The sequence below is a fragment of the Salvelinus sp. IW2-2015 genome, linkage group LG18 (genome assembly GCF_002910315.2).
Source record: "Salvelinus sp. IW2-2015 linkage group LG18, ASM291031v2, whole genome shotgun sequence".
Lineage (NCBI taxonomy): Eukaryota > Metazoa > Chordata > Actinopteri > Salmoniformes > Salmonidae > Salvelinus > Salvelinus sp. IW2-2015.
Window position 1 is genome coordinate 34594478 of NC_036858.1, and position 13255 is coordinate 34607732.

Sequence of the window (13255 nt, forward strand, 5' to 3'; positions counted from 1 at the left end):
ACAGGGAGAGCCACCACACAGCTGTGTTGGAGCACTTACGGCCTGCCTCAATGGGCCTGTCAAAGGAGTTCTTCATTCATGTTCTTTTCAACTGAAAATGCAACATTGATTTATCCATTAATTACTGTATTTAACCTATCAATATACTTGATTTATGATTTAAGGATAGTTTTTCCATACTTATTTAACTTGGCTTATCTTTATCGTAACTTACGTAGGCATATCATTCTATCTGAGTAAAAGCTGAACATGGCACAAAGCACAATTACTCCTGTTATCAAGAATACCTGTGTAGTTACAACATTTTAGGATGAGTAAACTTGCATTTTAATTGGAATATCAACTTACTAAAGATTGTAAGCATCGTAATAGACTGGATTTCACTTGGTTTTAAAGTGCTTAGCTCGGCATTGCCTCAACTACTATGGTATATAATACACAATTGTTGATAAAGATGAGAGAATATTCTGTGTTCATATAACCATCTACTTAACATCCAAACAAGCCAAGGAAGAAGAGAAAGAGAGAGAGAGCTAGGGAGTTCACTGGATCTACAGACATCCTCTAATCAATGAGTGTGGATAGCCAGACGTAGCGGGCAGAGAGAAAGCAGCCGTGTGAATTGGCCCTGAGCAGCCACGGTTCCCCACCAGGCAATTACTCTGTTTGGAAAATAAACGGAATGACTAACAAAATAGMCTAAATTAAGTGTTTCCCAGACACACTAAAAAGAGGCTTCCTAATTGCCAATCCCTCTGGGGGGAAAAAAACAACAAAACGTTGCATTGTATTGGCTGATGGCGACAGAAATAGAGAGCGGTAAAGATGGCTCTCACCAAAATAAAAAGGGACACAGCATGCCTCCGGGTAATTACATTGTCGCCCTGATCGACAGAATCTTTACTGCTTGTCAATCAATGTCAGACGGCAGATCGCTAAAGAGGAAGCAGGGAAAGGCCAGGTCATGGACTCTGTTTCGACGTTGAGCTGTCCATGGACTGAAAACAACAGGTCCAAGGAGAGCAAGCATCAGCTGGCCGTAGTTGGTGATACTGTTTGTGACTTCTAGAATCAGATTCCGTACGAAATACTGAAGACCTACAATGACATACTTTTTTAAAGTGCAATCATTTCAAAGAGGTTGAGGAGAGACTGAGGCCAGGATTCAAAGAAACGCAGATTACTGACATCGCACTGCACTTGGTGCAACCGCAGTAACTGCCATCAAATCAATGAAAATGTTTTCTCCCTTGAAGCATGCTTAATTTTCTGTTTGAATTAAATGATGTACCAGTTCTATTGGCATTTTGACAGTTAACACAGTTGGAATCAAGGCAATATTTTACATTTATGAATCAGGATCGCAGCGCGAAGGTTGTTTGTGTTTGAATCCCAGCCTGTGGCACCATTTCCTGCTATAACTTCAATTATTACTAAGGTATTCTCCCTCTCTCGCTCTCGCTCTCTCTTTGTCTCGCTTTCTGTCTGTCCAGCACGTAGAGTGGCTTACTCAAGCAATGTCTGATGCTCAATGACACTCTCATCTCCTTGGACGTTATCTAAGTTTAGTCTTAGTTAACCTCCTCTTCCTTCAACATGAGAAAATGGAGGGTCATAAGAAAAACATGTCAGTCTGCACAATTTGTCATTTCCGAGTCCTTGGTGCAAGCAACATCCCCTTGTCCACTGATCCCTCTGTCTGCAAGGCCATTGTCGAGGGGAATTCTGCTGTTAAATAAAACGACAAAGTGACTTCCTCTTCCAACAATGTTGTAGCCCTGTCTGTATTTTTGTGGCAGTCCACTGATGAATGAATGTGCAGAGCCAATAGGTCTTAAGATGAAGTCTGAGCCCCTTGAGGCGCCTGGAAGATAAATCTAACACAAGACACTTTATCCTCAAACAGGATTTGGGGGGTAAATAGTATACATGTAAACAAGATGGCAGAAAGAAAAGTCACTCAAATTGAATTTCCTCCACAATCTTGGGGGATTTGACCCTTTCTTTCAACTGTGCTCCAAGTGGAAATTGTGCCTTAGTGACAAATGAGACCCAAATCCTCAATTAGTGCCTCACACAATGGCTACGGGACGTCACACTCCTGTTTCTGGCTCTCACATTTCCCCCTCACTTCAGAAATAGTCCAATGAATTTGTGCAGGTGAGTGAAAAAAGCCCATCCTCATGGTCAACTAACCGTGATGGTCATTGTGGCGTTCTGAGAGCAAGTTGATCCCAATCCAATTGTTCCGTAACAAACACCTAGCAGAACAGCTTAACCTGTAGTTGACATGCCAAGCATTTGACTAAAATCTAAAGCTCCAGTACTACCAGTTACGATGCTATATGTGCATTTACATGCTTGAAATTCTTTAGTCTTGAAATAGATTCTGCTATAAAAAATCTTTACAATAATGCCTTCAAATAACACCTGCACAAAAAAATGATCTTGGTCCATGAAAGACTGGGGGAGTATCGAGCGAGGGGAGTAGTGGAAACAAAATCTGCCACAGTGCCCTGTAATTGCTCACTGGGAGGCTACAAGGTTAATACTGGTCTAGACAGACCAATTTAAAGACATACTTGCTTTGGCAAATGTTCAAGGCTACAAAAGCCGGCTGACGGATCCTCTCAGTGCAAACAAAGACTGTGTCAAAAATGTGGGCTTCACCTTCACCATTAAAGAAATTTTAACAAAGCCTCCAGTTGTGGGAACAAAGTATTTCATTTCACCTAAATCAATCGCCCCATGGTAATCCTTCATACAGTAGTGCACTCCCTCCCCAAAACAAAACAAGCAGCAGTGTGAAAACATCACAGCTTAATACAACATGAAGCCACGGTGCACTGGATCTCAAGAGCGGCTCTAATTATTCCTGTAATCATCAGAAACAACTAGGGCCAGGCTGGTTCTTACTCTAAAGGAGATTTATCTTACAGAAAGAAGTAGGTTTCTCATTTTCGATCAGTTGGGTCTTGGGACTTAAACTTCATTGTAAATCATGCAGTGATTCCAGGTGTTGAGACATCCTGTGAGGCGTACTTACCCAGGGCCCTGGGGTGCTAGTGGCAAGGACTCAGGTCAGCTGAGTGGGCCTAGAGCGGGACAGAGTCCTGGGAGTTCTGCTTGGTCTGGGGATGGTCCCCTCTCACCCTGGTGACATCCAGAACACTGCTGGGGAAGGGACGAGGTGAGGACGCCAAACCTTGACAGAGACAGACACAAACACAATCACATATAGATCCACAGTATTTCTACATTCAACAGTTGGAAATTGCTACTGTAGGCCTACAGTATGTTTACCTATTTGTCTGATTGATCTGCAGTGACAGAGAACTGATATTATTCTGTAGGTATGTTTGCAACACGGCACAACTTCTTATATGTTTCATTCATTGCAGAGGAGTGTAAAATAATTTAACATTTAACTAAATCAACTACCAGGAACCACCTCCTCAGCAAAGCAGAAAGTGGTGTCCATACTACAAAACATGGGTGGGCTGTGTGGAAGATGAGATGTCATATTTTGAGATTTGCAATATGTTGTTTCACTAAATAATTATTAAATAATTAGAACATGTGTTTGCAAATGATTGATATTTATATAACATTTACAAAAGGGGGAGGGAGTAAGGCAATAACCTTGTTCTTGCATTAATTACTGGAAATTAATTTGCCTCATATATATAGTCTCTCTCCTAAATGTAATATCACTTGTTAAATTTAATAATAACAATACAGCAAAAACAAATAGAGAAACGTTCCGTTATGATACTCTACTACGGATGGCATCTTACCTATTCCTTGTTACACAAGACTCGCTCCATGATCCCATCCTTTAGCTATTCGTACTGAAACTATTAGCAGGACATAAGACTGCCTTTGTCTAAATAGACAAAAATTGAAACAATATTGTTCGTCATCTTTACGGCCACTGAAACCCCCTCCAGAGTAAGTACGGGCTTGTCATTCTTCAGTTGTATATATTTTAAAGGAGACAAAACTCACAACTTTCCTGTGAGGTCTTGAATGCGCCCCGTCGTCTCTGTAGAACTCTCTCCAGCTCAGACTCAGTGTTTGTTGATGGAGATCCAACTTTAAGGTGGGGGGAGGGCCTTTTGAAAGTGTCCTGTACAGTTGGAACAAAAAGGGATACAGATTCTGGTATGGTTTTGAGAATAACCTCTAACAACTTAAAGTAGCTATGTATTATAAAATATTGTTTGTTCTGGTAGCTTGTATACTGTAGTGTCTAACAAATCATGGTTTTATCACCAACAACAAATAACAACATTTTGGAAAAGAAAAGTACCTCAAAAAGGACTACTGCTATTATTAAAAGGTTCCATTACCAGAATTCCTTTAAGTTCCTGAATGGCAGAATTAGAGGGTACCCTTTCTCGCTGGTAAGAGGATGAGGACAGATGGAAAGATGGGTTTGGTAAATAAGCAGCACATATTTGACACATTTATCCCAATCACTGTTTCAGCCTACAGAACCTGTTAGCATTGTAGTGTATTTCTAGACCACTCTTCGTACCACAGAGACCAGAATACAGGTTAAAACAGGGTCATAAAATAAAAAGATGTCCACATAGTGTATAATTATTTAATTTCGCATGCAAACAGACAATTTACGCATTATAAAATAATTTGGGTAAAGTATAGGTCCTAATGGTCTCCAATTTTGAGAGAACTGTGGGCAGAGTGCTAAGTGCTACATGTTGACATGTCTTAGAGATCTCATAAGAACTTAGAAAAACAAGCTCATGCGGTAATCACATACAGCACACTGTCATCCCTGTTGGAATGTGACAATGTGTTCAAAATAGCTTCTGAAGTTTACATAGTCGTATGGACCTTATTTGTAAAATAGAGCAGTTTTTCAATTTCCTGAAGTTTCAATTATGGAGATACAAGGTTTTCTTCCGTCAGCGACGCTATGCTACTTAGAAACATACAGGCCTGTGAACATGATTTCGACAGGTCATTAAGCCTTTCACTGTGTTCCCGTTGAAACACAGCTTTTCTCTAAGGTAAACATAATGTACAGAGCTCCATGTCGACATGGCTTAGAAGTCTTACAATGTACAAAAACAAGCTCACTTCAGTACCACATACACTATTCTTAGGACACAGGTCCATGAACATGATTGTACAGGTCATATAGCCATTTCACCTGGAACAAGGAAAAAGAGTGCATTTATGTAGAAACTCAGCTTTTCTCTGAGCTGAAGTGGTACAATGTTGGTGACCCTTTGTGAGGTATATCCTGCATGTACCTGGACGGGCTTGGTTTTGTTGGGGGCCTGGCCCACGGGTCGGAGGTGAACCCCCCTTTTGATTCTCTGCATCATCTCATCCACAGCTTGTTGCCTGATATCCATATCTAGGAGTCAACACAAAAAGAGCACACAGGTTATTTATTGYATTTTGAGTACAAATTTACTTGGAGATTTAATAAAAAACATTACTTCCATCCTCCTCTATTGCTGTCTACACGTTCCATGAAGGTGAGTATTGCAGGCAAACATTACGGACAACAGTTCATACAGTGGTCTTTACAAATGGCTTCGGGTACTCCTTCAACAACCATTATGTTTTTATTCAGTTCAACAAGAAAAGTTTAGCAAATTCTGCAAGAAAATACAAGTTATATGCAGCTGACAAAAGTTGGGAGATATTTAATTTAACAGCTTGTAGAAAGAAATGTAAGAACGTTGCACCCACTATGCTCCGAACAATTGAGTGGGTAAACCTAATCACCTTGTAACCTTCAATTAAGATTATACAATAAAGCCATTGTTAGCTGGCACATAACTCACATTGTTATGAAAATGTTGTCCTCCAAAGTATTCCAAAAAATATTCAAAGTATTAAAGAATTTTTGTATTTTATTCAAACGTTGTAATTAAAATGAAAAATATCATTGATGACGGTATTCAAGCCGTTCTCTTCTACCTCTAGGGGCAACCAGGTACATTAGTGAGTGCCCAATAACAGAAAATCACAAATGAAGGACTGGTAACAAAATATTCAGAAGATACATACAAATGTATCACCCACTTTAACTATTCAAGGTTTGTTTTTTTGTTCATGCAAACAGAAGAATGCAACTTTATTAAAGGTCCAATGCAGCCATTTTTATCTCAATATCAAATCATTTCTGGGTAACAATTAAGTACTTTACTGTGACTGTTTTCAATTAAAATGGTCAAAAAGAAACAAAAATTGCTTCTTTCAAAGAGCAATTTCTCAAGCAAGCATTTTGCTAGGACTGTCTGGGAACGGTCTGAGTGAGGGGCCTAATTGGACGAGCCTAATGGGAGGGATATGTAACCTGAAAACTAGCTGTTATCGGCAGAGAGGTTAAAAACTGTCTTTGTTATTGGTCTATTAACTTATACTGCCTGGTAATGTCGCTAGGCAGGCACAAAAACTCCATCCCATCAAAAAAGGTTGAAATTTCAGGCGGTCTTTTCAAACAGTTTTTACACTAAAAGGACATTATCATAATTTTCACAAATTCACAATATTATTCCAACCTCATAGTGTGGAAATATATATAATACACATAAAAATCTACTTTTTGACTGTACTGGGCCTTTAACTAACATGGCCCGTCAATGCCCAATGCATCCCCAATAAATGCTCATAAAGCACAGACTGGTGTCCTTCAACTACTCAATTATTAATGTCTACATTCCTCATACAAAAGTGACCCAACTGACCCATAGTGATTCTGGAAAATAGAAATTACTTTGAGAGCAACCTTAATTTTGGGTTAAATAATGGCCCTCAATTAAGTCGAGCTGCCATTCAATTCCACTGAGGAATTTCTACACATTGAATCGAGGAGGGGAACATTTGTGAAAGAAAAATGTARTGTATGCAGTTTTAAATGAGAAAACAATAAAACATTTGAATTTCAATTATGGATACTGCAAGAAAACCAAGGTCAGAGCACATGGTAGTCAACAAAATTCAAGATTAGACCGTGACAAGGTGATTCTACCTGAGTGAAACCTGAAATAAGAGAGAGTGGAAACTATAAACAGTCAAACTATGTGGATGGACTGAGAAACAGATGAGATTGTGGATGGGACAGGTTGTACAAAGTCTGAATGTGGACGTCTGYGTACTGTATCAATAAGAGCCATGTTAGTTTAAAACATAATAGGCACCAGCCAAATAAAGTGCAACCCAAAGATCAGAGCTTCTGTGAWAGTGATAGGCTCTGAAGCAATTGGGTCACAGATTCAAGTCTTCCAGACGGTACATCTTAGCTACATATAGTGCATTCGGAAAGTATTCAGACCCCTTCCACTTTTCCACATTTTGTCACGTTACAGCCTTCTTAAAAAATGTATTAAATCACCCCCCCCCCCCCTTATCAATCTACACACAATACCCATGATGACAAAACGAAAACAGGTTTTTAGATTTTTTTTGCAAAAAAAAGAAGAAAAAACATCAAACCTGTATTTACATGAGTATTCAGACCCTTTGCTATGAGACTCGAAATTGAGCTCAGGTCCATCCTGTTTTCATTGATCATTCTTAAGATGTTTCTACAAATTGATTGGAGTCCACCTGTGGTAAATTCAATTGATTGGACATGATTGGAAAGGCTCACACCTGTCTATATAAGGTCCCACAGTTGACAGTGCATGTCAGAGTAAAAACAAAGTCATGAGGTCGAAGGAATTGTCCATAGAACTCCGAGACAGGATTGTGTCGAGGCACAGATCAAAAAATGTCTGCAGCATTGAAGGTATCCAAGAACACAGTGGCCTCCATCATTCTTAAATGGAAAAAGTTTGGAACCATCAAGACTCTTCCTAGAGCTGGCTGCCTGGCCAAACTGAGCAATCGTGGAGAATGGGAGGTGACCAAGAACCCGATGGTCACTCTGACAGAGTTCCAGAGTTCCTCTGTGGAGATGGGAGAACCTTCCAGAAGGACAATCATCTCTGCAGCACTCCACCAATCATACTTTATGGTAGAGGGGGCAGACGGAAGCCACTACTCAATAAAAGGCACATGACAGCTCCGCCAAAAGGCACCTAAAGGACTCTCAGACCATGAATAAACAAGATTTTCTGGTCTGATGAAACAAAGATTGAACTCTTTGGCCCGAATGCCAAGCGTCACATCTGGAGTAAACCTGGCACCATCCCTACGGTGAAGCATGGTGGTGGCAGCATCATGCTGTGGGGATGTTTTTCAGTGGCAGGGACTGGGAGACTAGTCAGGATCGAGGGAAGATGAACGGTGCAAAGTACAGTGAGATCCTTGATGAAAAACTGCTCCAGAGCCTCAGGACCTCAGACTGGGGTGAAGTTCACCCTCCAACAGGACAACGACCCTAAGCACACAGCCAAGACAACGGAGGAGTGGCTTCGGGACAAGTCTCTGAATGTCCTTGAGTGGCCCAGCCAGAGCCCAGACTTGAACCCGATCAAACATCTCTGGAGAGACCTGAAAATAGCTGCGCAGCAATGTTCCCCATCTAACCTGACAGAGCTTGAGAGGATCTGCAGAGAAGCATGGGAGAAACTCCCCAAATAAGGTGTGCCAAGRTTATAGCGTCATACCTAAGAAGACTCGAGGCTGTAATCGCTGCCAAAGGTGCTTCAACAAAGCACTGAGTAAAGGGTCTGAATACTTATGCAAATGTAATAGTTCAGTTGTTTTTTCCCCCTCCAAATTTGCAAAATAAAATTTTAAAATAACTGTTTATGCTTTGTCATTATGGGTTATAGTGTGTAAATTGATGAGGGAAAAAAAGCGATTTAATCAATTTTAGAATACGGCTGTAACGTAACAAAATGTGGAATAAATCAAAGGGTCTGAATACTTTCTGAATGCACTGTAGTTTACATGAAAGGGGGAGCTGTACAACAACACCCTTGAACTACTGTCCAAATGTTCAGCACAATAAAATAAATAGTATAAGGTCATACAGTGCTTGCAGTTAAACGCTACAACCGACAACATACCAAAGAGAGGTTATAAGAACATTTTGTTAAAGCTCTTAAAATATAGATTTTAGGATTTTTTTCTGTTTACTGTACCTGGCTCCTTTGCTGAGTCTTGAACCACTAATGGAATATCCCTACTGATATTTTTCTTTTTGCGAATCATCAATAGCAGTGAACTGTAAAGAAACAGAAAAGAGTGAGTTGACCTTGGACCATATATAGGGCCCTATAGGGAGTTTTTCCTAACCATGTGTCCTGACCAGGAAGTAAGCCTGGTCCCCAGTATGACTACTTCAAGCAGATGTAGTTCATGTAAAATGTACATTGTAAATGATTCCCATTTGTTCATATCTCACCCGAGAGGGTTGGTGAGTGGGGCTGGTGGTGGAGGAGGGGGTGGCGGYGGCGGAGGTGGAGGGGCTGGAGCAGGCGGAGGGTTAGAAAGGGCCTGGAGCTTCTTCTGCAGCTCCTCAACTGCTCAATAGGACAAATGGACGAGTAGCATCAGCATCCATTCATTAAGGGAGGTGTAAAATACATTATATTACGAACTGAATGGAAATGGAGAATATTAACCCAAAAATGTATTCTGAACTGCTCCATGAAACACTGTTTTTAGTCCATTGCTTTTGTTAACAACTGAAGAATGTTCTGATGTACATCATCATCCATTTAGGAAAGGCTCAACATTACAAACACTTGAAATGAATGGAAATGGCTCAGAAAATGGTTAGAGAACTGCAGGTTGAGATGATTAACCTACAAATGCATTATAAAGTGCTCTAATGAAAATGTTTCTTTGCAGTCCATTGCTTTTGCTAACAAATGAAGGGTGTTCTGTGCATTTCTCTACAGTTAAAACCCAAGGTTGGCTTCAGTTGAATACATGTAGAAATCCCATTGTCAAACCATGAGAATAACATTAACCTTTTGACAAAGCCCACTCATTCCCTGCTGGGATCATGTACAGCTACTGTGTGCAGTCCTCCAATTCTGCTGTGCCACTCACCAGTAAACTTGAGATCCTTGGCCTCCACCTTAGCCTTGGAACATCTCTCCTCGTGCTCCCTCTTCTCCTCTGCCAGGAGCTCTAGCTTACGTTGTAACGCCAGCACCTCCTTATGTAGCTCTGAACCCCTGAGCTGCTCCTCAATCCCCTTCATCTGTTACCGCCAAACATTACCCATTCACTCACAATCCTACAAGATATGCTGTGTACCGGGGACATTCTTACTAAACTTGAAGTGAACGTTAGGAAATAAAGACTATGATTTTACAAGGCAAACAATGGTTCTTCACTACAGACAGAAAAATGTTGAGGCAAAAATAGTGATAAGTGGTGCTGCTTTAAAACACACACACACACACACACACACACACGCACACGCACACGCACACGCACACGCACACGCACACAAAACAACGGAACAAAATGTAAGCTGCTCAGAGCCTGCACCACAAACAGCTCCTGTGGTGATAATTGCTGATAAGTAGCTTTGGATAGGTGCCAGTCCCCAAAAAATTCTCTGCTCCTCAAATAATGTGTTAATTGTTCTTTAAATGGAGGGTATGGCTCACCTCCGCCCTAGACCAGGAAAGATCAGTGATCCCACTCTTTCCTAATTGTTTTCACCCATCCAAATCCTGCTAAGAGTGAATGGTGTCTCTGATACTCCTTATCAGTATGGACAGAGAAAGTCGCTGCCCAAAGTGCTCCATGTGACCATTGTCATTCAAAAGGTCATCTCACAGTTTAATTGATGAGCTAATCGACTTTAAGTCTTTTTCAGATACACATTCATATTTTTTCCACGTGCAAAACTGGAGTAGATTTTTTCCAGATGAGGTCATATTTTGTAATTTAAAAAAATGCAATATTTGACTATGAGGGAAAAAATATCTTGGCTGACATTAGATTCTAGACACAATTTTCATCACACTAAAGACGCATTGTGTTGTTGGTGATGTGGTGTTAATGTTGATGTGTGACCTGTTGTTGGTGCTCCAGCCTCTGGCTCTCCAGGGCCTGGGTGAGCCTGGTGACATCAGTGAGGGCTGTCTGCAGGGCCTCACTGGGTGATGAGCTCTTTAGGAGAATCTGACTCTGTCTGTTCAGCTTCTTCTGCTCAACCAGCATCTGCATGGGAGGAGGATTTACACAAGGGACAGAAGCTGTCAATAAGTGTTAACAGTGTTGATACATTACTGCATGTGAAATTTGTAACACCTCAAGGGAAAATAAGTATAATCCAGCCTGTTTTAGCAGTAAATTAACCATACCTGTAGTTTTAGTGTAATAAACAAATATTTGAGTATACCGATAAAAGTACCTGAGCATGTATAGAAACCAGTGAGGCTATTCAAAATGTGTGTTTGCAGAGAGGGGGTATATTGAGGTCTCATTATGCAGCATGCATAGGGTGGTCATTCATTTAGCTACATATGTTCTCAAAAATGATCTCTGGTGATAACACATAATGAATAGAGTGTGCCTGAATACTGATTAGATTGCAAGGGGGAAGAGTACTAATCTGGACACCATATAGAACATACATGTCATACAATCATGTGGCACTTCTAAGATATTCATGCCACATCTTAAACACAGCGGCATCACATATTCTAAAAACAGTATACCATTGGATACTGGTGTCCAATGCTACAGCTCAAATTCACAATTCATATGGGGAACGACTCTGACCCGAGTTAAGCATGCGTAAATGGAATGTAATTCCCTTTTCATGCACTTTTCTCTCTCTGCGTATTCTGACCTTGAATTTAAGCATGAGAATAGCATGCTATTCAACCGCTATTCGTTTGGGGTGGAGATGGAATAAATGAAGGTGAGGCTGAGGGGTGTCTACAGATACGTCGCATTCTGAGTTTGGCTTAATTCCATCATAATTCCACCAATTGTACGTGCGAGGAAACCATGAATAAGGTCTCGCAAACCTCTACTTTCTTTTCATGATGGAAATAACAGCATTCTCCATGCACTGTAATTTATAAAGCGATAAGCTATTAATAAGAGCTAGGTAAATGAGTAATCAGTTTGGAGAAGGGATTGTAAATACACACAGCAATTGTTTTAGATGACCTTTCCTTATAATCCCTGGAGATTATCTGAAACCAGTCATATGGAAGCAAACTGAAAATCATATCACATGACATGTATCGCGCCCCATTTTCCACAGTGAAGTAGGCTATTCAGAATTGTAATTGTGTAACCTCCTAATTTGCTGAAATAATTTTGTGCCCTCATAATTTGTGGGTAAACTTTTGAGGCTACTGTAGGGCTATACCTGCGGAGTTGATGTTCTGTATGTGCTTTAGAATGTTTTAATTATATGCCCGACTCTTTCTCAGTTATATTTTACAATTTGTATCATATTAAATATTAGCCACTATCGGGAGCCACCGTAAGTTATACCCACATAATTATAACTGTCACTTTAGTGTTAGTGTTCTTCAATTTGTAGCTTACATTTTGCATCATTCCATTCCATTTCGTATACCTTTCTTTCCTCTGTCACGTCTGTGTAGTTGTCCCTGCTTTCCTCTGTCACGTCTGTGTAGTTGTCCCTGCTTTTCCCTGTCACGTCTGTGTAGTTGTCCCCGCTTTCCTCTGTCACGTCTGTGTAGTTGTCCTCCCTTTCCTCTGTCACGTCTGTGTAGTTGTCCGAGATCCCCGCTTTTCTCCTGTCACGTGCTGTGTAAGTTGTTCCCCCCTTTCCTCTGTCACGTCTGTGGTAGTTGTCCCTGCTTTCCTCTGTCACGTCTGTGTAGTTGTCCCTGCTTTTCTCTCTGTACGTGCTGTGTAGTTGTTCCTGCTTTCCTCTGTCACGTCTGTGTAGTTGTCCCTGCTTTCCTCTGTCACGTCTGTGTAGGTTTTGTCGCCTGCCTTTCCTCTGTCACGTCTGTGTAGTTGTCGCCCAGCTTTCCTCTGTCACGTCTGTATAGTTGTCGCCTGCTTTCCTCTGTCACGTCTGTGTAGTTGTCCCTGCTTTCCTGCTGTCACGTCTGTGTAGTTGTCCCTCGCTTTCCCTCTGTCACGCTCTGTGTAGTTTGTCCGCCGCTTTCCTCTGCAGTCTGTGTAAGTTTGTCCCTGCTTTCCTCTGTCACGTCTGTGTAGTTGTCCCTGCTTTCTCCTGTCACGTTGTGTTGCGTTTTCTGTCCCTGCTTTCCTCTGTCAGGTTCTGTATAGTTGTCCCTGTTTCTCTCTGTCACGTCTGTATAGTTTGTTCCCTGCTTTCCTTGTCAATTCTGTATAC

At 41.0% G+C, this 13255-nt stretch overlaps 1 protein-coding gene across 1 annotated transcript in view; it reads right to left on the bottom strand.

Moving 5' to 3' along the window:
- Positions 1-13255, bottom strand: part of shtn1 (shootin 1) — a 39176-nt gene that overhangs the window by 962 nt on the left and 24959 nt on the right. The window contains exons 9-16 of the mRNA XM_024007518.2: positions 10975-11121; positions 9994-10147; positions 9341-9458; positions 9078-9160; positions 5283-5389; positions 4353-4403; positions 4009-4129; positions 3047-3205 (exon numbers count right to left, since the gene is read on the bottom strand). Of these exons, the coding sequence (XP_023863286.1) occupies positions 3096-3205; positions 4009-4129; positions 4353-4403; positions 5283-5389; positions 9078-9160; positions 9341-9458; positions 9994-10147; positions 10975-11121 (891 nt within the window). The 3' untranslated portion in view covers positions 3047-3095. The remainder of the gene's footprint in view (positions 1-3046; positions 3206-4008; positions 4130-4352; positions 4404-5282; positions 5390-9077; positions 9161-9340; positions 9459-9993; positions 10148-10974; positions 11122-13255) is intronic.